The sequence below is a fragment of the Salmo salar genome, chromosome ssa04 (genome assembly GCF_905237065.1).
Source record: "Salmo salar chromosome ssa04, Ssal_v3.1, whole genome shotgun sequence".
NCBI lineage: Eukaryota > Metazoa > Chordata > Actinopteri > Salmoniformes > Salmonidae > Salmo > Salmo salar.
This window is the reverse complement of record NC_059445.1, coordinates 15,386,979-15,410,357: the sequence shown is the minus strand read 5'-3', so window position 1 is coordinate 15,410,357 and position 23,379 is coordinate 15,386,979. Positions and strand designations below refer to the sequence as shown.

General features: G+C 45.5%; 1 protein-coding gene across 3 annotated transcripts in view; it reads right to left on the bottom strand.

Annotated features, from left to right (window-relative positions):
- The window catches only part of LOC106602395 (FHF complex subunit HOOK interacting protein 1A-like), a 37,333-nt gene extending 15,671 nt beyond the window's left edge, over positions 1-21,662 (bottom strand). For 2 of the 3 annotated variants that reach the window (XR_006769561.1, XM_045716601.1), the window contains exons 1-5: positions 21,380-21,662; positions 5,781-5,856; positions 3,416-3,655; positions 455-754; positions 74-273 (exon numbers count right to left, since the gene is read on the bottom strand). Coding sequence is in view for 2 of the 3 variants with exons in the window: in XM_045716601.1 (XP_045572557.1) it covers positions 74-273; positions 455-754; positions 3,416-3,535 (620 nt within the window). In the remaining variant the exon portion in view is untranslated. Of the gene's footprint in view, positions 1-73; positions 274-454; positions 755-3,415; positions 3,656-5,723; positions 5,857-21,379 lie in introns of all 3 variants that reach the window. The other variant, XM_045716602.1, reaches the window with a different exon arrangement.
- Positions 21,663-23,379: the final 1,717 nt, after the last annotated feature.

Below are 23,379 nucleotides of genomic sequence, written 5' to 3'. Positions count from 1 at the left end.
CATAATTGATGGGATTTCTATAGAGCTTTTCCAGTATCTCGAAGCACTTTACATTGTAAGGCGAGAAACTCACCTGGTATGGAAGAAGAGCTCCAGGACAGACTGGTCCTTGGCCAGGACACAGCACAGTTGGTTGAGTAATGACACCAGCTCAGCCTCCACCTCCGGGCCAGCTGTCCCCGAGCACGACGACAGGAGCATCATTAAGGGTCGTAACACAGGTTTGTGGTGCAGTAAGGGCTGCCGCGCCTGGCCCACAATCATCTCGTACATCTTAGAAGAAGGAGATGACTTTATTGTCAGTTGTCACTGAGATGTCTTTTTCCTTTATCCCAACCCCCCCCGAGACACCCTCCTCACCCTCCTCACATCCTGACAGATTTCCCTGTCAGACCAGGGATTCAACCCTCCAACCCTCCACTTACCGACCACCGTCTCTAACCTCTACACCTACCTTGAGCTGCTCCAGTTTCATATCATCAGTAAACTGTCGCCTCAGGCTCCAGAGGAAGAGCCTCTCCATGACGTTCTCCATCACCACAAACTCCAGGATGGGTCCCATGGCTCCCGCCTGGCCGGCGTCCTCCTCCATGAGCAGGAACAGCATGTGTTCCACGTAGTTCTGCACCGCGCTGGCCTCGTCCCCCGGGATGGGCCCGCCGAAACGCATGGGGCCGCCGATGACACCAAGGGCAGCCATGTTGCTGCTGGTGTTGCTGCGGAGAGGATCATGCTTCTCCAGGATCTTTACCACCTGAAGGGACAACGAGGAGGGTACAGGGTTATGTCCATAGAAATGAATATAGTACCTGATTATCTGTGGTAATTTCACCTTCATTTTACAAGGAAGAAGATCAAATAAGATGAGATAGTTCTCGCAGTGAACTGAATATTGTCTTTGGTCAACTTGAAGTTCATTCGATAACCTCGACAGAGCAAGGTTAAATAAATCTACTAACAATAGAGACAAAGCTATTACAGTATGCCATTGCTACTGTCATCGTAACAGTTGAAATCAAATTAGCAAGTTATTTAATCGCGTGTACACCAGAGTATAAGACAAACAAAGTGCTTAAAATGATGTTCAGGCTAAATTAGATTGACTGAAACATGTTGGTTTGTTATGTTGGTAATATTCTCTCGGGAGGACTCATAAGTGACAGTTAATAATAATCATCAGACAGCCCGCTGCTGCCTTTATTGATCTAGACGAACACAACAGTCTATTACAAGAGGAAGATCTGAGAGAGAATACAACTCAACTCCTACGGGAAATAAATCAGGGAAAGCTGATGAATCGTTTGTGATTTTACGAAGATTACATTTGCCTGAGTCATGTCAATATAATATCTCAAGCCCAGGCAGTTACAGTTGTGTATAAATTGGGTTTGTGGTGTTCAAATTCCACTGTTGCCTGTGGAATTCTGTACTGAAATGTAAATGGACAACCACAAATCAAGTGGCATCGCATTTATATTGACAGTGAACCATAAACAAAATGAACGCTGACAGTGACATGCACATAATATAAATATATTGATGGTAAATCAGCTTGATATGAAAGTGTATAAGGCTGTTTTGTCCTCTATATGTTTGTGCCTTAGTGTGCAGATAGTCAGTCCCTCTCTTGTAGGAGCTCCCTACATAAGCCTCACTAATGAATACAGGACTGTGTTCAGTAGGCCACAATGCATGAAAAAAGTTCTGTTGCCTGGGAAAAACAAAAATCTGTATTCTCATTGGACAGGTTCAGGTAGTACCTCCCTGTTTCACTAAGTTTCAAAACATTCCTTTAATGAACACAACCCAGACATGGGAGGAACCATTCATAGAGCCACAACAATGAGCTCACTGTCCCCACCATGTCCTGCTACCATGGCGATGGGAAGTCCACTGAGAGCAGAGCAGAGGGAGAGCCAGACTGGCTGACTGAGACAGGGCCCCCAGGTGACTGATTGATCCAGGCATGATAGCGCGATAACCGCACAGGATGAGTGAAGAGAGGGAAGGAAGAGGGAGGGGAGTAGTGATGGGTGTCATATTAAAGTTGCCACTTCCTTCACTCATGTCTGTCTACAATCCTGTCGGGTATTTCTGGTGTAACAAATAGCTTTGAGGACATCGCTGGGTAACACAGTAGGACTATAGATGATCAAGTGGCCTTTTCTAACCCCTGACTGGACTGACTAATAATACATGGATGTGATGGAGGCATGGAGCCGTCAGGATAATGGATAACATGTACTGGTACATAAAGATAAATCAATATAGTTCCCTTTGTGTACTGGTATCTGTATTGAACCATAGTGAGATGAAACAAACTGTTGCCTAGAACATATTATCCTGTCCTGGGCAACCCACTACACTGACTGGATAACATCCAGCTCTCTCAGACATCCTAACAAAAGGACAGTGATTTCACAGGGGTCTGGAGAGGGAGAGATAAGGCTGAAGCCATTGACTGTCAATGAAAGTCTACCTATTTTTCTGAAATGTCAACAGTGTTCCTCAATACAGGGTCCCGGGGGGAGCCTACTTAGCAGGCTGGGCTTTTCCAGGAATTCTAAGATCCAAACTCAATAGCAGTCCTATCACGCTATTAATTAGCCAAAATGTAGCAATTAAGACTCGGCTGGAGCTGTATTGTAGTGCCAACTTGCCTGCAGAGAGGGTCAAAGATCTAGAAATGTCCTACATTTCAGAATATGATTCTGTTGAAACCCTTAACAGTGCACTTCACAGGCCTAACATTTATATTATCCCATAGAGCGGCGCACAATCGGCCCAGCGTCGTCCTGGTTAGGGTTTGGCCGGTGTAGGCCGTAATTATAAATAAGAATTTGTTCTTAACTGACTTGCCTAGTTAAATAAAAGGTTACATAAAAATAAATAAAAATGATAAATGCTGAGAATGATACACAAAAATGAAACCGATTGAGCATAATAATTTCAGGCCTCTTGGTGTTACTGTGTTGTTACTGTGTTATTACGGTTCTACGTCCAGCAACGTGAGCTCCAACCCCATTTTATAGTAAATGATTTTTGTGTTTCCAGGCCTTACTGTATTCTATTCTCTGTAGCTGAGAGGGGTGGAGACTCCTGCCAACTCCCTCCCACTGGGGTGAACTGAGGCTGAATAGAGAAGGGAGGAGCCAGTAAGTCATTATTTCAGTTACATACTGTAGCCGTTCAGTTACCACAATGAGGTCTGGGGCTGAGAGGGTTCACGTTCATGGGCGGATTGTAGGAGTTTAGGTTGTAGGATTTAGGAAATGTTTGTGTTATAGGTGCATGTAGTGTTTTGAGGGTTTGAGTTAGGGTCTGGGTTCTACGAGATTGAGCTATACAAGTTAAATGAGGGTTTTGAGCTGAAGGTATATCTAGGGTCACAAGACAGAGTTGTGGTTTTGTTTACCTGTGCCCAGTGGTTCTTGAACACGATCATGCAGGTCTCTGGGTCCACCCCTTTCAGGACCAGGGCCTCCCCCTGTCTGCCATCCCTGTTTCCGTTGGCAACCATGGAGGCCATCATCATGGTGACCAGATCTGGTGTGGGTTAAACCATTACGCAGGACGGGGAGGGGTAGAGGGGGAGAGTCCTCACTGGAGACCGGCTGAGACCACTTGCACAGGTGGGTGAGGGAACACTGGGGATCTGCAGAACACAGAAAACATAATGTCATCATCCTGTACATGCAGATGGAGAATCAGTAGTTTGTCATTGTTCAAACCTATAACAATACATACTATGGCATACTGTAGCAGTAGCTGACAGATTAAGACACTGTAGCACAGGACAGATTCAGGGTGATACATACTGTACAGTTGACCACTAGCCAAATAAACCACACAAACACTGCAGCAGCCTGCAACACGGTCTTCTCTCCCCCTCTCCCCCTGGATTCACAGCAGCTAGGCATGCGAGAGAAAAGAGAGGGAAAACAATGACAGGGCACAGGCAGAGAGGACGAGAGCGAGCGAGAGGGGGGAGACACTCAGCCGGTGGCACAACCCACGCCCTCTATTCCTCAGCTCGACAAGCGCCTGCCAAGATGCTTACCCAGGGAAAAGTAGTGACGGCTTTGTAATAATATATACCATTTAGCAGACGCTTTTATCCAAAGCGACGTACAGTCATGCTCGCATACATTTGTAAGTATGGGCGGTCCCGGGAATCGAACCCACTATGCTGGCGTTGCAAGCTCCACACTCTAGCAACTGAGCTACAGAGGACCACAGAGTTACAGACGTAACGCCTCGCTAGTATGCTACAATGCACAGTGAACTCCGTAAGGTCCCAGTGACACCACTTTCAACACCCACTCACTCATCTTGTGACACCAGAAGAGATTATGATGCATGACAATAGAGTGTGTATTAACAGCTAGTGGGCCAGCGAGAACTAATAAAACACTATTCTTTCCATGAATGGTCTGGAACTGTTTTGGTATGTAAAATATGTTGACTTTGTCTGCAGCCTAAAGTTATGTTGATTCTATTGGTTCTAGCTCTGTCCAGAAACGCCTGTGAAAATATGTGTCCCTCACATATCTAGAGAGTGAGGTCAGGCGTTCGTTTCTCGCACTGCTCGTCAGTCGGGAACCAAAATAATGATTAAAAGTACTAAAAATAACTTGTCTGTCAAGACATTGCAGAACTGTTCCAGCCGTAGCGTTTACCTGCTACACACTTAGACCTGTATCCCCACAGATTGAAATAAAACACAAATACATTCTCTATGCTTATACCAGCACCGATGGAATTTGCAATGCACAGAGCCATTGCTAACTTAATTATGTGACTGTGACAGTCAGATAACAATAGGTGCAAGCCAGGGTTATTTGTTGCTTCCCTTGTAAAGGAGGTGACTGTACAGGAAAGAGGACCATTGCTGCAAACAAAAGCTTGACTATCTGCTAACATGGTGTAGTCCAACGGGCCATCTCCCTCTCCGCCCCAGTCCCTGCTCAGGTCACTTATAAATAGGACTATAACTCAGGACGGAGGATATCTGGATTCTATTATCTTCCTCGAATCCCATGTTTCCGTTCCTCCGAGGACAGTGAACGGAGACTATGGAGGTTCTGAGAACCGGATGATTTTCATTCTACAGTCTAGTGCTATATGATGTCATTGGCCAAGTGCCCACATCGGATGTGCGTAATTCTGAGAACAACTGATGTTCAACAGATTATATCCATGCCAACATATCAAACTTTGAAGACTTGATAACAGACTAACAATCGGGACTGACTAGACAGTAAATTAAAAAAACTGGGCTACCGACTCAATCTGACAAAAATGCAAACAAACGCACAATACCTAGTTAGCCGTTGCTAGGTACTAGCATATAATCAACCAGGTCAGTAAACAACATTTTAGGACAATGTCTTCTATTGAAGACGTCTGCTTCATACAGTGTACAATAACAACACATGAATTGCAGCCGTGCACTGCAGGAGTTCAACTGTAACCCTCCTGCTGGAAGCAGAAGCAGCTGCAGACCGTCAGACCACAATGACCAATTAGAGATCAGAAAGGCTGCCCCTCAAAACGGCCTCTCAACCAATCACGGCCAAGTCAAACTTTTTTTTGAATGGTTTCGACCCACTTCAAGAGGAGAGACTCAATAACCAACCACAGAGCTTGGCACAACAGAGAGACACTGAAACACTCATGCTAAAGCTAAACACATCTGTTTTTAGTTAACACAGGGAATGTACCTTAATAGGAATGCATGGAGCAGGGTCACCGAGGACAGAAATCGCTGAAATTCCTACCTCTGTTTCACCATGGTTGCTCGTCTTGTATCGACGATATAGAATGTCCCCTCTTTACATCCAGACACGCCCAGACCTGTGGAGATAGAGAGAGAGGGAAAAGTCTAACTTTGACACACCAGAGGAGGTTTGAGAGCAGCACTGCCAGACAGTGTGACTGAGTGGAGTTCCTGGTAACGTGGTACGGAGCAGTGGAATGACTGGAGACTAGAGCTGTGTGAGGAAGTGACTGGACGATGTGAGTAAGAGGATCAGAACACCACTGACTGTAGAGAGAGGGGGAGTAACATACACACAGAGAGAGAGAGAGAGAGAGAGAGAGAGAGAGAGAGAGAGAGAGAGAGAGAGAGAGAGAGAGGGGAGTAACATACAGAGAGAGAGAGAGAGAGAGAGAGGGGGAGACAGAGAAGAGAGAGAGAGAGAAGAGGGGAGTAACATACAGAGAGAGAGAGAGAGAGAGAGAGAGAGAGAGAGAGAGAGAGAGAGAGAGAGAGAGAGAGAGAGAGAGAGAGAGAGAGAGGGGGAGTAACATACAGAGAGAGAGAGAGAGAGAGAGAGAGAGAGAGGGAGTAACATACAGAGAGAGAGAGAGAGAGAGAGAGAGAGAGAGAGGGAGTAACATACAGAGAGAGAGAGAGAGAGAGAGAGGGTGATTAACATACAGAGAGAGAGACAGAGAGAGACAGAGACAGAGAGGGGGAGTAACATACAGAGAGAGAGAGAGAGAGAGAGAGAGAGAGGGGGAGTAACATACAGAGAGAGAGAGAGGGGGAGTAACATACAGAGAGAGAGAGAGAGAGAGACAGAAGAGAGGGGGAGTAACATACAGAGAGAGAGAGGGGGGGAGTAACATACAGAGAGAGAGAGAGAGAGGGGGAGTAACATACGGGGAGAGAGAGAGAGAGAGAGAGAGAGAGAGAGAGAGAGAGAGAGAGAGAGAGGGAGTAACATACAGAGAGAGAGAGAGACAGAGAGAGAGGGTGATTAACATACAGAGAGAGAGACAGAGAGAGACAGAGACAGAGAGGGGGAGTAACATACAGAGAGAGAGAGAGAGAGAGACAGAGAGAGAGGGGGAGTAACATACAGAGAGAGAGAGAGAGAGAGAGAGAGGGGGAGTAACATACAGAAAGAGAGGGAGAGACAGAGAGAGACAAAGAGGGAGTAACACAGACAGAAAGAGAGCAATCCAACGACCCCCGCCACATCCACAGACACTAAACAAGCATGGAGACAACAGTGCCAAACTACAAAACTAACATCTTCCGAAAGAACATAATAAATGTCATCATCATTTGTTGAATAATCATGCTACTGTTCACAACCAATTAGAGTTGTGATATAATTGGTGTCTCTGGTCAACCATGAGTCCCCCTCTCCTCCCCTACATGCTATGACCTCTGACACTGTCACACTGAGGCACCATGGGAAACCTGTCACAACATATTACAGCGTGCAGAAAGACTTTACTTCTACGATGTAAACCACTGACCACACTCTTAGAGGGAGGCCAGATCACGGACGTCCACACACGTCAAATGAAACATAAGCTAAAACGTTCTAGGCATTCTGGACCCCACCGACAACCATACAAAATGCACTGCACACCAGTCATGTCCAAGTTGACTTACTCTGTAGCGACAACTCTGAAATGTTTCCCTGATGATCATATCAGCATGATGTATTGTAAACACTAACCGCAGTCGGAGCTCATGTGTGTGTGTGTGTGTGTGTGTGTGTGTGTCAGCCCCCCACCCAGCCATAAAACACCCATTCCGCTGCCCAGACTGTGGCTGTAGTGCCTCCAGGGACCTGCTCCACCCATGGAGGGGAAGTGGGGGTCCTGGTCCAGCTGGGTCAAGGCAAACAGAGGGGAGAGGGGAGGGGATGAGAGGGGGTGTGCTCTAAAGGAATCCACACCTCCATTCATTCTCACACCCTCTACTCTCCCATACAGAGAAGCCATAAAGCACTAAACCTCTCAAGTACAGATTTGTAACAAGTTCTTAGTTTCACACTAAAAAGCCCCACTATAGTGCTGCACTGCTACCAACAAGACCCATAACTGGACAAACAACTCACCAAATACCACATTCTCAAAGCTCAGCTTCTTCCTATAACAAGCACGCTTCTCATTGAGTCTGTTGTGAAGACACAACATACTGGAGACAGTGGGAGATATTTTAACAGTCCTCTGCTTAGTGTCCCAGCCAGATGCATGACCCCCAATTATAGGGTGGAGAGAGAGACAGTAGGAGCAGTCTGTTGGGTTTCCTCCTGTTGGCTGAGTCTGTGCTCGGTCTTAATGCCACAGTAATACGTCCTCTCCTTCCCCAGACAGACACATTACCTCACCAGAGTCTGTGTCCTCAACCTCATGGGGTCAAAACAGGCCTGGTGGTAGATTAGCGATGTACTTTTATAGTGGTTAACCTACCTAACCTGGACTCAGACAACAATGCACCGGAAACTACTGTGTCCTGGAATCAAACTGAAGATTATGTTTGTATCTTGGCCATCTTGGTTTCCTCTTAATATGGTTGGAGTATGACTGAGTGCCTTTTGAACTTCACTACTGGGCTAATATGTCCCTGTATAGCTCAGTACTGTCTGTAGCTTAACACTCCTGCATGTTATATCCAGGCTGTATCAAAACGTGCTGTCGTTCAGAGTCCCATAGGGCGGCGCACAACTGGCCCAGTGTCGTCCGGGTTTGTCCGGTGTAGGCCATCATTGTAAATAAGAATTTGTTCTTAACTATATATATATATATAAAAATGTCTATCCTCCCAGTCCAAGTATATTACATTAAGAGGTAACTCTACAGTGTGCCAAGCCTTCAGACTGTGAGCGACCTTAAAAATAGAGTCAGTCAGTGATGAGTAATGTTGACCTCTTTGACCCATCCTAAATTTGTTTTTCATTCCTGTGATAGAAAGCTACTGTTGGTGTTTTTTGTATTATTATTACATTATGCTGGGATTGACACTGAATCATTCTAAAAACCAATTAGAATCCCAGGAAATTAGGGGTCAGAAATGTACGACTACAGACTCCACACTGCACACCAGTTGTCGAAAACACCAACAACTAGTAACTAATCTGAGACACTGGAGGCAGAAATGTAGCTACTCCCCTCAGTACTTCCTTTCTATGAGAAAAACATGGTCTAAATTACACACACTCACCTACTGTAACCTAACTGCATAGTGCACTGCAGTTGGAAGACATATTGCTGATACTACTGTATTGCCTGGAGAGGAGATGCTCCACTTGCTCAAAATAGAGCCCAGCAACATACTGTCAAGCCTGAAATAGGGCACCACTTCTATAAAGAGGAGCACCAAGGAGATGGGGCACCACTTCTATAAAGAGGAGCACCAAGGAGATGGGGCACCACTTCTATAAAGAGGAGCACCAAGGAGATGGGGCACCACTTCTATAAAGAGGAGCACCAAGGAGATGGGGTACCACTTCTATAAAGAGGAGCACCAAGGAGATGGGGCACCACTTCTATAAAGAGGAGCACCAAGGAGATGGGGCACCACTTCTATAAAGAGGAGCACCAAGGAGATGGGGCACCACTTCTATAAAGAGGAGCACCAGGGAGATGGGGAACCACTTCTATAAAGAGGAGCACCAAGGAGATGGGGCACCACTTCTATAAAGAGGAGCACCAAGGAGATGGGGTACCACTTCTATAAAGAGGAGCACCAAGGAGATGGGGAACCACTTCTATAAAGAGCAGCACCAGGGAGATGGGGCACCACTTCTATAAAGAGGAGCACCAGGGAGATGGGGAACCACTTCTATAAAGAGGAGCACCAGGGAGATGGGGAACCACTTCTATAAAGAGGAGCACCAGGGAGATGGGGCACCACTTCTATAAAGAGGAGCACCAGGGAGATGGGGTACCACTTCTATAAAGAGGAGCACCAAGGAGATGGGGCACCACTTCTATAAAGAGCAGCACCAGGGAGATGGGGCACCACTTCTATAATGAGGAGCACCAGGGAGATGGGGAACCACTTCTATAAAGAGGAGCACCAGGGAGATGGGGAACCACTTCTATAAAGAGGAGCACCAAGGAGATGGGGCACCACTTCTATAAAGAGGAGCACCAGGGAGATGGGGCACCACTTCTATAAAGAGGAGCACCAAGGAGATGGGGCACCACTTCTATAAAGAGGAGCACCAAGGAGATGGGGCACCACTTCTATAAAGAGGAGCACCAGGGAGATGGGGCACCACTTCTATAAAGAGGAGCACCAAGGAGATGGGGCACCACTTCTATAAAGAGGAGCACCAAGGAGATGGGGCACCACTTCTATAAAGAGGAGCACTAAGGAGATGGGGCACCACTTCTATAAAGAGGAGCACCAAGGAGATGGGGCACCACTTCTATAAAGAGGAGCACCAAGGAGATGGGGCACCACTTCTATAAAGAGGAGCACCAAGGAGATGGGGCACCACTTCTATAAAGAGGAGCACCAAGGAGATGGGGCACCACTTCTATAAAGAGGAGCACCAAGGAGATGGGGCACCACTTCTATAAAGAGGAGCACCAAGGAGATGGGGCACCACTTCTATAAAGAGGAGCACCAAGGAGATGGGGCACCACTTCTATAAAGAGGAGCACCAAGGAGATGGGGTACCACTTCTATAAAGAGGAGCACCAAGGAGATGGGGCACAACTTCTATAAAGAGGAGCACCAGGGAGATGGGGAACCACTTCTATAAAGAGGAGCACCAGGGAGATGGGGAACCACTTCTATAAAGAGGAGCACAAAGGAGATGGGGCACCACTTCTATAAAGAGGAGCACCAAGGAGATGGGGAACCACTTCTATAAAGAGGAGCACCAAGGAGATGGGGCACAACTTCTATAAAGAGGAGCACCAGGGAGATGGGGCACCACTTCTATAAAGAGGAGCACCAGGGAGATGGGGAACCACTTCTATAAAGAGGAGCACCAAGGAGATGGGGAACCACTTCTATAAAGAGGAGCACCAGGGAGATGGGGAACCACTTCTATAAAGAGGAGCACCAGGGAGATGGGGCACCACTTCTATAAAGAGGAGCACCAAGGAGATGGGCACCACTTCTATAAAGAGGAGCACCAGGGAGATGGGGCACCACTTCTATAAAGAGGAGCACCAGGGAGATGGGGAACCACTTCTATAAAGAGGAGCACCAGGGAGATGGGGAACCACTTCTATAAAGAGGAGCACCAGGGAGATGGGGAACCACTTCTATAAAGAGGAGCACCAAGGAGATGGTGCTTTGCTTTCATACAATGAATGTAGTCACCTTTACTATTTTCGATGCCTGTGTAAACAACTCAATTTATAATGTTTCTGGGAGAGCATGTGACCCAGAAAGGTGTGTGTGTGTGTGTGTGTGTCTGTGCGTGCCTCTTTCCCAGGGGGGGCTAAAACCCAATCTCTCCAGTACACAACCCTGCATGCCTCTCCACTCAGTTTCACAGTCATTATCCAATTATACCAAGCAGGTAATTATGTTAATGTCTTGCTTACACGTCTCCATAGCCCCAAACGCCAGAGACTGGATAAACAGAAAAGCTCTGAAGAAGTCTTGAAGTCAGCATCTCCCTTTGAAAACAGGAGTGTTGACTAAGGACCCCTGTTGCGAACCTCAGCCAGACACACACACACACACACTTTGGAGGCACTTGAACAGAGTTGAAAAGGGAATTAGAGGCATGCTGCTTTAAGCAGGGAGCGCTGCAAACATTCAGGCGTTTTTGTCTATTTTGGAGCGAGTCACTGACTAATCTGGATCAATAATGAATCAATAATCTCATTGATCATGAGGACGCATGTAGCAACACACTACTTGTGGCTCATTTCTTCTAAAAGGAGGAAGGAGGTGAAATGGAACAGACCTCCTGCTGTGATCGGGCACAGTGAAGAACCCCTGTTGGGATCAGAGACCTGAGTCAATGATGAAAGATTACGACGTAGCCTAGATGGTGATGAAACTGAATGATGACAACTGCAAGGGATGATGATGACGATCTCATTCTGTCATTATCTTTCTCCATCCCCACAAGTACAAAGGAGAGAGAAACCGCCACACTGCTCTTGCTCATTACCCACTCCTACTGGCACACACAGAGGACATGAATCCACAACAGGAGCTTCCACCGACCTAGCAGCACTATGGAATCTAGTTCCATCCCCCTCTCGCCCACGGTCACAGACCTAGTGTCATCCTCTAACCATGGTTTCTGCCATTCACGACAAGATGTTATTTCTGAAGGGTTTGGGTCAGAGTATTCAGGGTGAGATGATTTCCACTTGGGGGAGGGGAGGTTAACTCCTCAGAGAGCTTCGTGTGAGTGAGGGAATAAGGAGCGGCAACACCAGGAGAACATCAAACCTGCTTTGAAGCCTAGTAGAGATGATACGGAACATGGAGAATGGAGAGGAAGAAATAGTCCAACTGTAGCAGTGTTTTATAGCCGTACCACCACAGTCAAACTAGACTGATGATAAATGAAATACAGCAGCATACCACCATATTGATTTAGCTAAGGGGGAAAGGGAAAGAGAGATGGAGAGAATGAGAGAGAACGAGAGATACAGAGAGAGAGATAGAGAGAATGACAGAATGACAGAATGAGAGAGCGAGAGATACAGAGAGAAAGAGGGACAGAGAAGAGATCAACAACACATTCCCCATGCTACTGTTAAATTCATTCTAAGAACCTGTTAGACTACAGGACACTGACCTGCTGACAGTGTTCTCTGTCAACATTGGGATAGTTTCGCCTTGGGTTTAGAAACATCACTGCATTGACATTTGCCTATGTCCCCTTGACATAACAATGCTATGACATATAGCATGTATAGCATAGGCCTAACAGTCACTGAATGTGTATAAGTGTCTCCTGAGTAATGAAAGTAGCCAAGTACAAAAGACACAGTAGTACCCCAGTAGCCTACATCCCTATTCAACCAGTGCATGCCATGTACGCCTACACCACACAGCGTCCCCAAAATGGCCGTGGCTGGCATCTCTACCAGGTTCCAGACCCCTTTGCTGCTAAAATAATATTCTCCAGATTACAGCAAACGTGTTGGGCTCATTAGTCTGTGTACAGGGAATTAGGAGAGGTAGCTTCTAGACAATAGGGTTTAACTGAATGATGCACTATAGCTACACCTGAAACTGGAATGGTTTGAACTGAAGTTCAACACTGAATTCTACCAGACCAAAAGACCATGCATCTTTGTAAAGTCCTAGTCTGGGTTAGCAACAAGTCCTAGTCTGGGTTAGGTAGAGAGACCGAGCTAACTGCCAAGGTAAATACATTGAGATAAAGCTATAGAAAGTGAAGTGAGGTCTATCTTGTTATGTCATCTTCTGAACGTGTTATTCAATGGATGGGCTGGGAGGGAGAGAGAGAGGCTTCACAGGTAACAAAAGATGAAGAGCTTTTCACAGGAGATTACACAGGCAGAGCCACCGATGACAGGATAGAATGTTTGCCTAAGGACAGAGGTTTTGTAAGCATCATCACTGTGTGTGTGTGTGTGTGTGTGTGTGTGTGTGTGTGTGTGTGTATATATTCTGACAGAGTGGTTCTGGTGACAGAGTGGCTCCGGTTTCTAAAGCTGTGAGATGTAAACGGCGTCTCCCTCTCGGTAGGTGTTTCACACACCAGGGAGAGGTCCTGATGGATCGCTGAAAAGACAGCTAGCCACACGTACAGTAGCACTCACAAGGCTGTCCTAACTTGCAGTACACTGGCTTTTTAAAATAAAAATTACACACTTGCTGAACATGTTGCTGCGCGTGATTCTTACCTCTGAGGCCAGACATTTAACTCTAATGAATTCTAGGTACACATATTGTTACACCCACCCAGCAATGAGAACTCTTTTTCACAATATTAATTAGTAGTCTGAACGAGTGTCTGCTTCTTAAATTAGCTAAATGTATGCATGGCATTTTTCAATACTGTCGACTGAACCACCAACCAATGCATTAATCCACCACACTCCCACAGCCTGTGCATCTGGACTTTGTGACCGATGTGAGATCATTAAGTTCTATCAGGAAGAGCGACTGTCCTCTTCAGACAGAGCCCATAATTATGTCCTGGTCAGTGGCAGGACCTGGTCTAGGACCAATGGACCAATGGCAGGGCATGGTCCAGGACCAATGGCAGGGCCTGGTCCAGGACCAATGGCAGGGCCTGGTCCAGGACCAATGGCAGGGCCTGGTCCAGGACAAATGGACCAATGGCAGGGCCTGGTCCAGGACAAATGGACCAACAATAGGGTCTGGCCAGGACAAGAGGGCTCTTACATTGGCCCTTCTCTCTCTTCTCCCACCGGTGATAGACCAATGGGTGATAGACAGAAGACATTTACAGTGGCTTGGTGGCCATGGCAACCCCGGTGATAGATGGGCCCCATTAAAGTGACGGTACCTTGTTGAAATATTTACAGGTGGGCCACAACTGGGGCCACAGAGGGAGACCCTGGCTATATATAGTCTACATGTCCCCTTCTCCAATGAGCAACACAGACATTTACAATAGGAGGACACCATCCAGTGTCATCTAGGCGTCCATTCTCCTGTTGCCGAGGGGACGATGCCCACTGTCTGCACTACAGTTAGACTCTATGAAACAGTTAGGCCGACTGCATTCAGACAAGGAACGCTCATAACATCCCAAACATACATCTCTCTGAAACTCATCTGTGTTGGCTACATTTAAACAGAGTACCAATCAACACATCATTCTTCGAGGCAACTTACAATACATCAAGTCAGTCGTATTTCTGAAATGAAACATCAACACGAAGGGACTCAACAGCTGTGCCCATTAACAACCTAATACAACAGGGTAAAAGCCATAAAGTTAGGACCTTATCAGATAGGACTGGGATTCTGTGTTAAAGACCAGCTGAAGGTTATAGGCTGAGGTGTAGGTTGGGCTCAGTGGAGGAGGTTGATTAACCTGTTCAAACACATCAGCTCACCTCCTCATTACCTGATAGCGAGGGAGGAGGCCCAGGGGGGGAAGGGAGAGAATGGTAACCAGGGAAAGGTCAACGAGCTGAGTGGATTAGAGCCAAACACCCCAGAGGATCAACACATACTATAAAATGCATACCCAGGCTGAGACACCCAGTGTTCTCTTGCCCACAGCATTAGGTACAGCACATAATGGCACAGCAACATGCTGCCTGCATTTAGAGTGGCTAAAACAATCCCTTAAGCCACTGTGTAATAATGACTGGCATGAGACTCTGAGACAGGGATACAGAGAGCTGCACAGCCTGCTACAGTGAGATAAGGCTAGTTGGAATGGTTCAATAATACTGAGACAGGTGAGTAGTAGACAACACAGGAGACAATGATACTAAATACAGTCTTCAAGTGCAGGTTACCTTGTCAGTGATCCAGGGAGTGAGTGAAGTGATTCTTACAGTATGTGTGTATGTGTGTGTAACTATACTTGTGGGGTCCCCACAAGAATAGTAAATTAACAGAAATTTGACCAACTGGGGACCTTTCGTTAGTCCCCACAAGGTCAAATGCTATTTCTAGGAGGTTTAGGGTTAAGGTAGAATTAGTGGTAGAATTAGGTTCAGGAGTTAGGGTTAAGGTTAGGTTTTTGGGTTAAGGTTAGAGGTTAGGGAAAATAGGACTTGAATGTTTATAAATTGTGTGTCCCCACAAGGTTAGTTAAACAATACTGTGTGTGTACTTTCAGTAGAACAGTACCACAGCAGAACTTCCACCTACTTTTCCACAGACGTCATCCCCATGTAGCTGTACAGAACAAAGGCCAGGAGTCAGGAGGAGAGTAGGTAGATCTCTGATGGCAACATGGATAAGCCCCTGACCTATTCTCAATGGGTTTAGTGTGGGAACATCCATCCATATCTCTGCTGCTGCTTCCTCTCTACCTTGTTTGCATGCTGCCGTGCCAACGGGAGATAAAAGGGGTGAGTGTTTGCATGCTGCCTCGCCAACAGGAGATAAAAGGGGTGAGTGTTTGCATGCTGCCTCGCCAACAGGAGATAAAAGGGGTGAGTGTTTGCATGAAGGAAAGACGGCGGGAGGATAGAGGGATGGCGAGGTGGAGGGATAAATGAATGGAGAAATGGAGGAAGAAGTTAAGTGTTATTCATTTTATGTAAAGGATACACATTGTATACACTACTCTGTCCGATGAATAGCATAGCATAGCTGTGATGTTGGTAGGGCCCTTCTCAGAAGGGATGAATAGCATAGCTGTGATGTTGTTAGAGCTGTTCTCAGAAGGGATGAATAGCATAGCATAGCTGTGATGTTGGTAGGGCCCTTCTCAGAAGGGATGAATAGCATAGCATAGCTGTGATGTTGGTAGAGCCGTTCTCAGAAGGGATGAATAGCATAGCATAGCTGTGATGTTGGTAGAGCTCTTCTCAGAAGGGATGAATAGCATAGCATGGCTGTGATGTTGGTAGAGCCCTTCTCAGAAGGGATGAATAGCATAGCATGGCTGTGATGTTGGTAGAGCTGTTCTCAGAAGGGATGAATAGCATAGCATGGCTGTGATGTTGGTAGAGCCCTTCTCAGAAGGGATGAATAGCATAGCATGGCTGTGATGTTGGTAGGGCCCTTCTCAGAAGGGATGAATAGCATAGCATGGCTGTGATGTTGTTAGAGCTGTTCTCAGAAGGGATGAATAGCATAGCATAGCTGTGATGTTGGTAGGGTCCTTCTCAGAAGGGATGAATAGCATAGCATAGCTGTGATGTTGGTAGGGTCCTTCTCAGAAGGGATGAATAGCATAGCATAGCTGTGATGTTGGTAGGGCCCTTCTCAGAAGGGATGAATAGCATGGCTGTGATGTTGGTAGAGCCCTTCTCAGAAGGGATGCATAGCATAGCTGTGATGTTGGTAGAGCTGTTCTCAGAAGGGATGCATAGCATGGCTGTGATGTTGGTAGGGCCCTTCTCAGAAGGGATGAATAGCATGGCTGTGATGTTGGTAGAGCCCTTCTCAGAAGGGATGAATAGCATAGCATGGCTGTGATGTTGGTAGAGCCCTTCTCAGAAGGGATGAATAGCATAGCTGTGATGTTGGTAGGGCCCTTCTCAGAAGGGATGAATAGCATAGCATAGCTGTGATGTTGTTAGAGCTGTTCTCAGAAGGGATGAATAGCATAGCATGGCTGTGATGTTGTTAGAGCCCTTCTCAGAAGGGATGAATAGCATAGCATGGCTGTGATGTTGGTAGAGCTGTTCTCAGAAGGGATGAATAGCATAGCATGGCTGTGATGTTGTTAGAGCCCTTCTCAGAAGGGATGAATAGCATAGCATGGCTGTGATGTTGGTAGGGCCCTTCTCAGAAGGGATGAATAGCATAGCATGGCTGTGATGTTGGTAGAGCCCTTCTCAGAAGGGATGAATAGCATAGCATGGCTGTGATGTTGTTAGAGCCCTTCTCAGAAGGGATGAACAGAGCTAGGCCTCGCCACACTCTCATCATGTCATTAACCAGATCTGAGGAGATAATAGGCGCCATTGGTTTGGATTCAACAGGCACACACTGCCGTTGCGCCTGTTTTTTGAACTGCCGTAGTTTTAAGATATGAATCATCCCTTTCCAGTCAGTCTCCCCACTAGACACCATGCTGTTCTATAGATGGAGAGCAGTGGAGGCTACTGAGGGGAGAATGGCTCATAATAATGTCTGGAATGGAGTAAATGGAATGGTATCAAAAACATGGTTTTCATGGGCTTGATACCATTGCAATCACTCCATTCTTGACATTATTAAGAGCCGTTCTCCCTTCAGCAACATCCACTGACAGTGAGTACGCTTTAGGTCATTGGAGTTCATTTTAGGTTGTTGGAGGTCCTGTAACTTGTGATGTATCCTGAGACAAAAACAAGCTACGGTGTCTCAGCTTAGTCAAAGACAAGCAAATTCAAGAAAAAATAAACAGGTAGAAGTAAACGTGTCTGTAGTTACGTGAGAAGGAAAAAATAAAAAATTTAAATCTACCTTTATTAAAGGAACATGCCATGTCAAATACGAGACAAAGACACTAAGAAGCTTGACAGCTTCTTCGATCTTCTCAATAAGTGGTAATCAACAGTAGACAATAAGAGGTACTTAACCGAAAGATCGCTGGTTCGAATCCCCAAGTTGGAAAAATATGCTGTTCTGCCCTTAAGCGAAGCAGTTAAACCCCAACAACAACTGCTCCCCGGGCGCCGATGACGTGGATGTCCCCCCTGCACCTCTCTGATTCAGAGGGGTTGGGTTAAATGGGGAAGACACATTTTGGTTGAATGCATTCAGTTGTGAAACTTACTAGGTATCCCCCTTTCCCCTTTCCTTAGTGGAGACTTTCAGTTCAATCAACAGTAGATAATAGAGTTACTTAGTGGAGACTTTCAGTTCAATCAACAGTAGATAAGAGGTACTTAGTGGAGACTTTCAGTTCAATCAACAGTAGATAAGAGGTACTTAGTGTAGACTTTCAGTCTAAAATGTTAAATAACAGTTGTGTTAAGGTTCAGAGGTATGGGCGACAGTCAGTCATCCCCAGCGGATTAGGTTAAGACTATGTTAACAACTCCAGCAAGTGGCCCTCTACACGGCTCCCTTGTTCTCACTGACCCCTCACCGGGGTCGCCAGAGGGGGCTGGGAGGGTAGACAGGGAGGTGGGGAGGGGGGTGTAATCCCAAACACGGGACAATACTGAGCCTGAGCCGGGCTGAGGCCATGGCCAGTGTAAGAAACTGGGAGAAAGGGAGACCGCTCGGTCGGTTGGCCGGTGAGTCGTCACAGCCACCGCTGTTGGCATGGTGACTGTCCCAGACACCTGTTCCTTCCCTGTTCCAGTCACACGGTGGCCTGGGTTTATGCTACCTCATGCTGCCCTGCATGGTTGGTCACTTTGTTCCCTGGCCTAGTCAGAGAGAGATGTTTTTCAAAACAAACTTAACCGAGCATGCCCTCTGTGCTTGTTGAAAAAGCAGCACATTCTGCAATTTAACAACAGCCTGTCAGGATAATCGGAAGGACCTCAAGGATCACTAGTTAGCGACACTCTCAGCTGCTCGTGCCTTCTGATTGACAACCATTCATGACGTAGAGAGAACACCAACTGTTCACTGACACACACATAGCTTATGAAGTGTTGCACCATATGTTAGAAATAGCCAATGGGAGTTGATGAGTACACGATTAGATTCATATCTCAGAGCCCTGGGTAAACTGTGTTACATGATACTCTGTCTTCTGTCCTATCCAACTCCCATTGATTTAAGTCTCTTATCTTCAACCATGTAATCCATAGGGTATAACTTTGTTTTGTGTGTGTGTGTGTGTATATGTGTGTACTGTGATCTCATGCCATTCACAGATGAACTAACCTGCGATGATAAGTCACTAGTCTCACCACTACCAGGGATCTACAGTGAGAACATTTTACTCGCATATGCGCCTAAATGCTTTGCTGTGTGACCTGGAATTGTTATTTAGGAGCACCAGTGAGCAGAGAAAAATGTACGATTCTGGCTTTAATATCGCAAATCATTTGAATTGTGCTCCTAAATTTCTTTGTGTGCGCCTACAGAGATTTAAAAAGGGACAACCCTCCACATTGCCTCCTCACTTGACCTGATCACACACATGTGGTTACTTAGCAGAAAAACTCCTTACTTTTCCAGTGCATTCACGTGTTACAAAGCCAATATTTTGCTATATAAAAAGTCTCAGTCCCCTGCTATGTTGACATAATGCTATGAATTATTTGTTTACGTTAGGTATAGGCCCTATATCACAGCCCTTTCTCAATGCAAGGTGCCTCAGTTGGAGCGATGAGGCTTGTGGGATATGACCTCACTAGTCTGTGTGGTTAAAGATCACGAGGCAGAGCATCTTAAAGCTGTTTACTACTAGGTCAGTATGTGGGTAAACTAGAATTCTGGAAAGGCCATATGAAGGCGAGGTGTGTGTCAAGTGCAGGGGAGGCTGGTGTGAGGAGCTATAGGAGGATAGGCTCATTGTAATGGCTGGAATGGAATAATTGGAACAGAGTCAAACATGGTTTCCATGTTTGATAGTGTTCCATTTATTCCATTCCAGCCATTACAATGAGCCCGTCCTCCTATAAAACTCCTCCCACCAGCCTCCACTGGTCAAGAGGGGCTCGCTACATTCTCTCTTTAGGTTCTGTGTGGGTAGGAACAGACTGCCATTCTCATTGGCCTGGAAATCCACATGGAAAATGCACGCAGATGTAAACACAAGTACACAAACAGACACTACTGTACATACTGTAAAATCCCAATTACAACAAGTCCACAATTCAGATTAGCCTAGTTATTCAGCACATACTGTCGTTTCATGACATCAACCCTCATATTTACCCTAATCAGGACAACTGAGCCTGGTATCAACTCTTCCTACTATTATACAGAAACAACACCTGAGCAGGAAATCAGATCAGTTCAGTCAGTGTGCTGGAATTAAACACTGTCTGTAACATCCACTGAGAGTTCCCAGGAGTAAATGAAAGGACTTCAAAAAGCTTTGCCCTCTGTGTGCATTTTCTGGTGCCAACTGCCAACCCAACTTCCACAGTGAGTGTGCTGACAGTTTGAAATCACCAAAGCATAATTCAACATTTCTCAAAAAAGTTCACTTCAAATACACTGCATATAGCAAACCGTTTTGAACTGAGTTTGATTATAAAGAGTAGGGTTTTTGCGTCAAGTCAAATTGTGTTCAAATCAATTTGTATCAACACTGATTTTCCTATAACAACTTTGATGTAAAACAATCCCTGTATAGTTCACACCGTTTGAGGTTATAAAGAACGGTCCACACCCAACCAGACTGTAAATAAAATATGGCCAACCATGAAACATTGATGGGTGTCTGTTTGAATGTGATCCCACGAGGTAGTAACCCAATACCCTGACCTCTTCATCACAGAAAGATGATAAGAGTACCAGTCCGGTCCAAAACTCTTTTCAAAAATACCCTTCATACTACCATGTTTTGTTTCCCAAGTTTGCTGAAGTTGGAAGAGTGTGTCACATATCTGTTACCCTCTGCAGTATGAATAGCAGAAAGGCTACACATAATGATGAATTATGTTACAGTAGATGCCAAATGTACTTTATGTTCGTGGCTCTGATGAAACACATTCGTCTGGGCCCCACAGCATTAACATGTGGATAACTTCAGCAATAAACGTTTGCAAAATGTCACGTGAGGCACAATAAAGGTGAATGAAAGGTGACAGATTGTGTCCAGGCATTTGCAAGAATCAAGCTGTACAGACAAATACTTTTAAACTTATTCTGAGAAATGTGCCCAGGACAGATGACAAGTCACTCTGATATACATGTTTTTAAACAACCGACATGTAAAACGTGTCACATTATGCCTTGACGGAGTCAGACAGTCCCTGTCACTTGACTTGACATGCAGCAAAATACATGAAATGTCTTGCCAAGTTATTTACTTTCTAAAATCCGTAATTTACAAACAATACATTAGCTGTAGTCTACTTATGTGTAAGAAGACCAACTGAAATATCGTACCGTAGGCTGAGTCTCAGAAGTGCAAGTAGCCGACTTCGTGTAACAACACCACACAGCTTCAAGATGCGGAGCAAAAATCAACCTTTTACCCTACTTTCCTATGAGCGTCTTTCCAACACCAAAGTGCATAACCCTCTTGAAAATCACTAATTCTCCAGCAGAACGTTGTTCAATTTCCCTGGTTTAAACGTCGCCTTCTATTAGAAAAGTAAAGATATAAGCTACTTAGCTAACAAGGTCGCCGACCAGTCAGTCTGCTTACTGTACGTAGTGTATACATAGGTGAGCGTTACGAGCACACTAAGCTTAGGCTCCTCCCTCTTCGTGCCCACAGCAGTTTGTGATAGTGATAGTGAGCCGGCTCGTTCGGATCAGCTCACCAAAAAGAGCCGGCTTTTTAGGCTCCCAAACGGCTCTTTAAAAAAAATATGTTTTGTATTTCTTCAAGTCAAACAGTTTGCGATAGTTTGACTATGATTGGTGTTAAAACAATTCGAATGAAATGATTAAATGAAATCATACTCTACCTTAACCACAATGTATTTAAAAATGCATTGGGTTTTTATGAAAAATAATGCTATTAAACATTTGAATTTAAAGTATAACTTTTTTAATGTATATAAGCAAAGTGCGTATAAATCGAACCATTCAAAACGAATACAATCTGAACAGCATAATAGAATATTGCACCATATCAAAGAAAAATAAATAGCAATGTGCAAAACTGCAGCATCCCACTTAAAACATTAAACTGGTCCCTCTTTTCTCTCTCTTCTTTATTGGCATGTTATAACTGACCATATTTTGCTTTTATGAGATATTTGCATTCAGAAATGCAAGCTGCCTCGCTTTCGAGTGGCTGATGTGGTTTCTTCTTTCGGTAATTATTTGTCTCGTTTTCGAGAAGACCCTCTCAGAGGGAACGGATGTGGCCACTATGCAGATTCTCCCTGTCATGACTTTAGTAAGCCTTGTATTTCTTTTTTTTAAAGAAATACAAAACATATTTTTTTTAAAGAGCCGTTTGGGAGCCTAAAGAGCCGGCTCTTTTTGGTGAGCTGATCCGAACGAGCTCAGAGGATCTGCAGTTCTTTGGAGGAGGGGATCCTCCAAATAGGATCGGACCTCCATTATGGCATCTGCTGAGGGATTCCTTCGTGCTGCATCCCCAGTTGCTCTCTCGTCAAACAGCATCCAAACAGCAGACGTTTGTGGCACTGCTGCTGGTGCTTCTGCTCCATCTGTTCCATCTTCTTCCTGTTGCCCTGGTGCCTGAGCCAGCTGACTGCTAGGGCTGTCCCTCCCTGCTGCTGAGGTTATTCTTTGAAGAGCCTCATCAATCGCTCTGACATCACTGAAGGCTAACTTCTTAAACCTGGAGTCAAGTGCAGCGGTTTCTGATAGCACGTGATTATATTCCATTCTGTGGAACTTTCTTCATCTTCAATGAAGTAACATGTAACCGACATTTAAGAAGTGGTTACCCTTGATGTCCAGCAGTCAGTGGTAAGGCAAACTGCAGTAGCTTTTTGGACTCTTTCCCGCACTGAAACCTGTGTGCTCTCGTACAGTTGTGGAATAAGTGATTTTGAAAGGGTTTTCCTGCTTGGAATTGTGTACATTGGATTTAGACTATTGCTATAATTTCTAAAACCTCTGTCGTCCACGATCAAAAATGGCTGGAAATCGGTGGCAATCATTTTAGCCAATGCAATATCAATTTGGCCTTGTTTTGCTACAGACATAGACTTTGGCATAAACTGGTCCATAGAAGACTGCGTTGCTGTGGGTTGCGGGGTAGGCCTACTTGACTGAGTGGATACATCTCCACGTGTGGAGGGGCTGGCTCCACCACTATCACTAGCAGGCCCGCTAGTTTATCGAAGCTCAGCTTACAGCTAGCTTCACAGTTGGGTGCACAGTTCGCATATGCCGGTGTAGGTTGTGCATAGAACCGGCGTTATATGAGATTTTGTTTTGGCAAATTCTACACTGTGCTC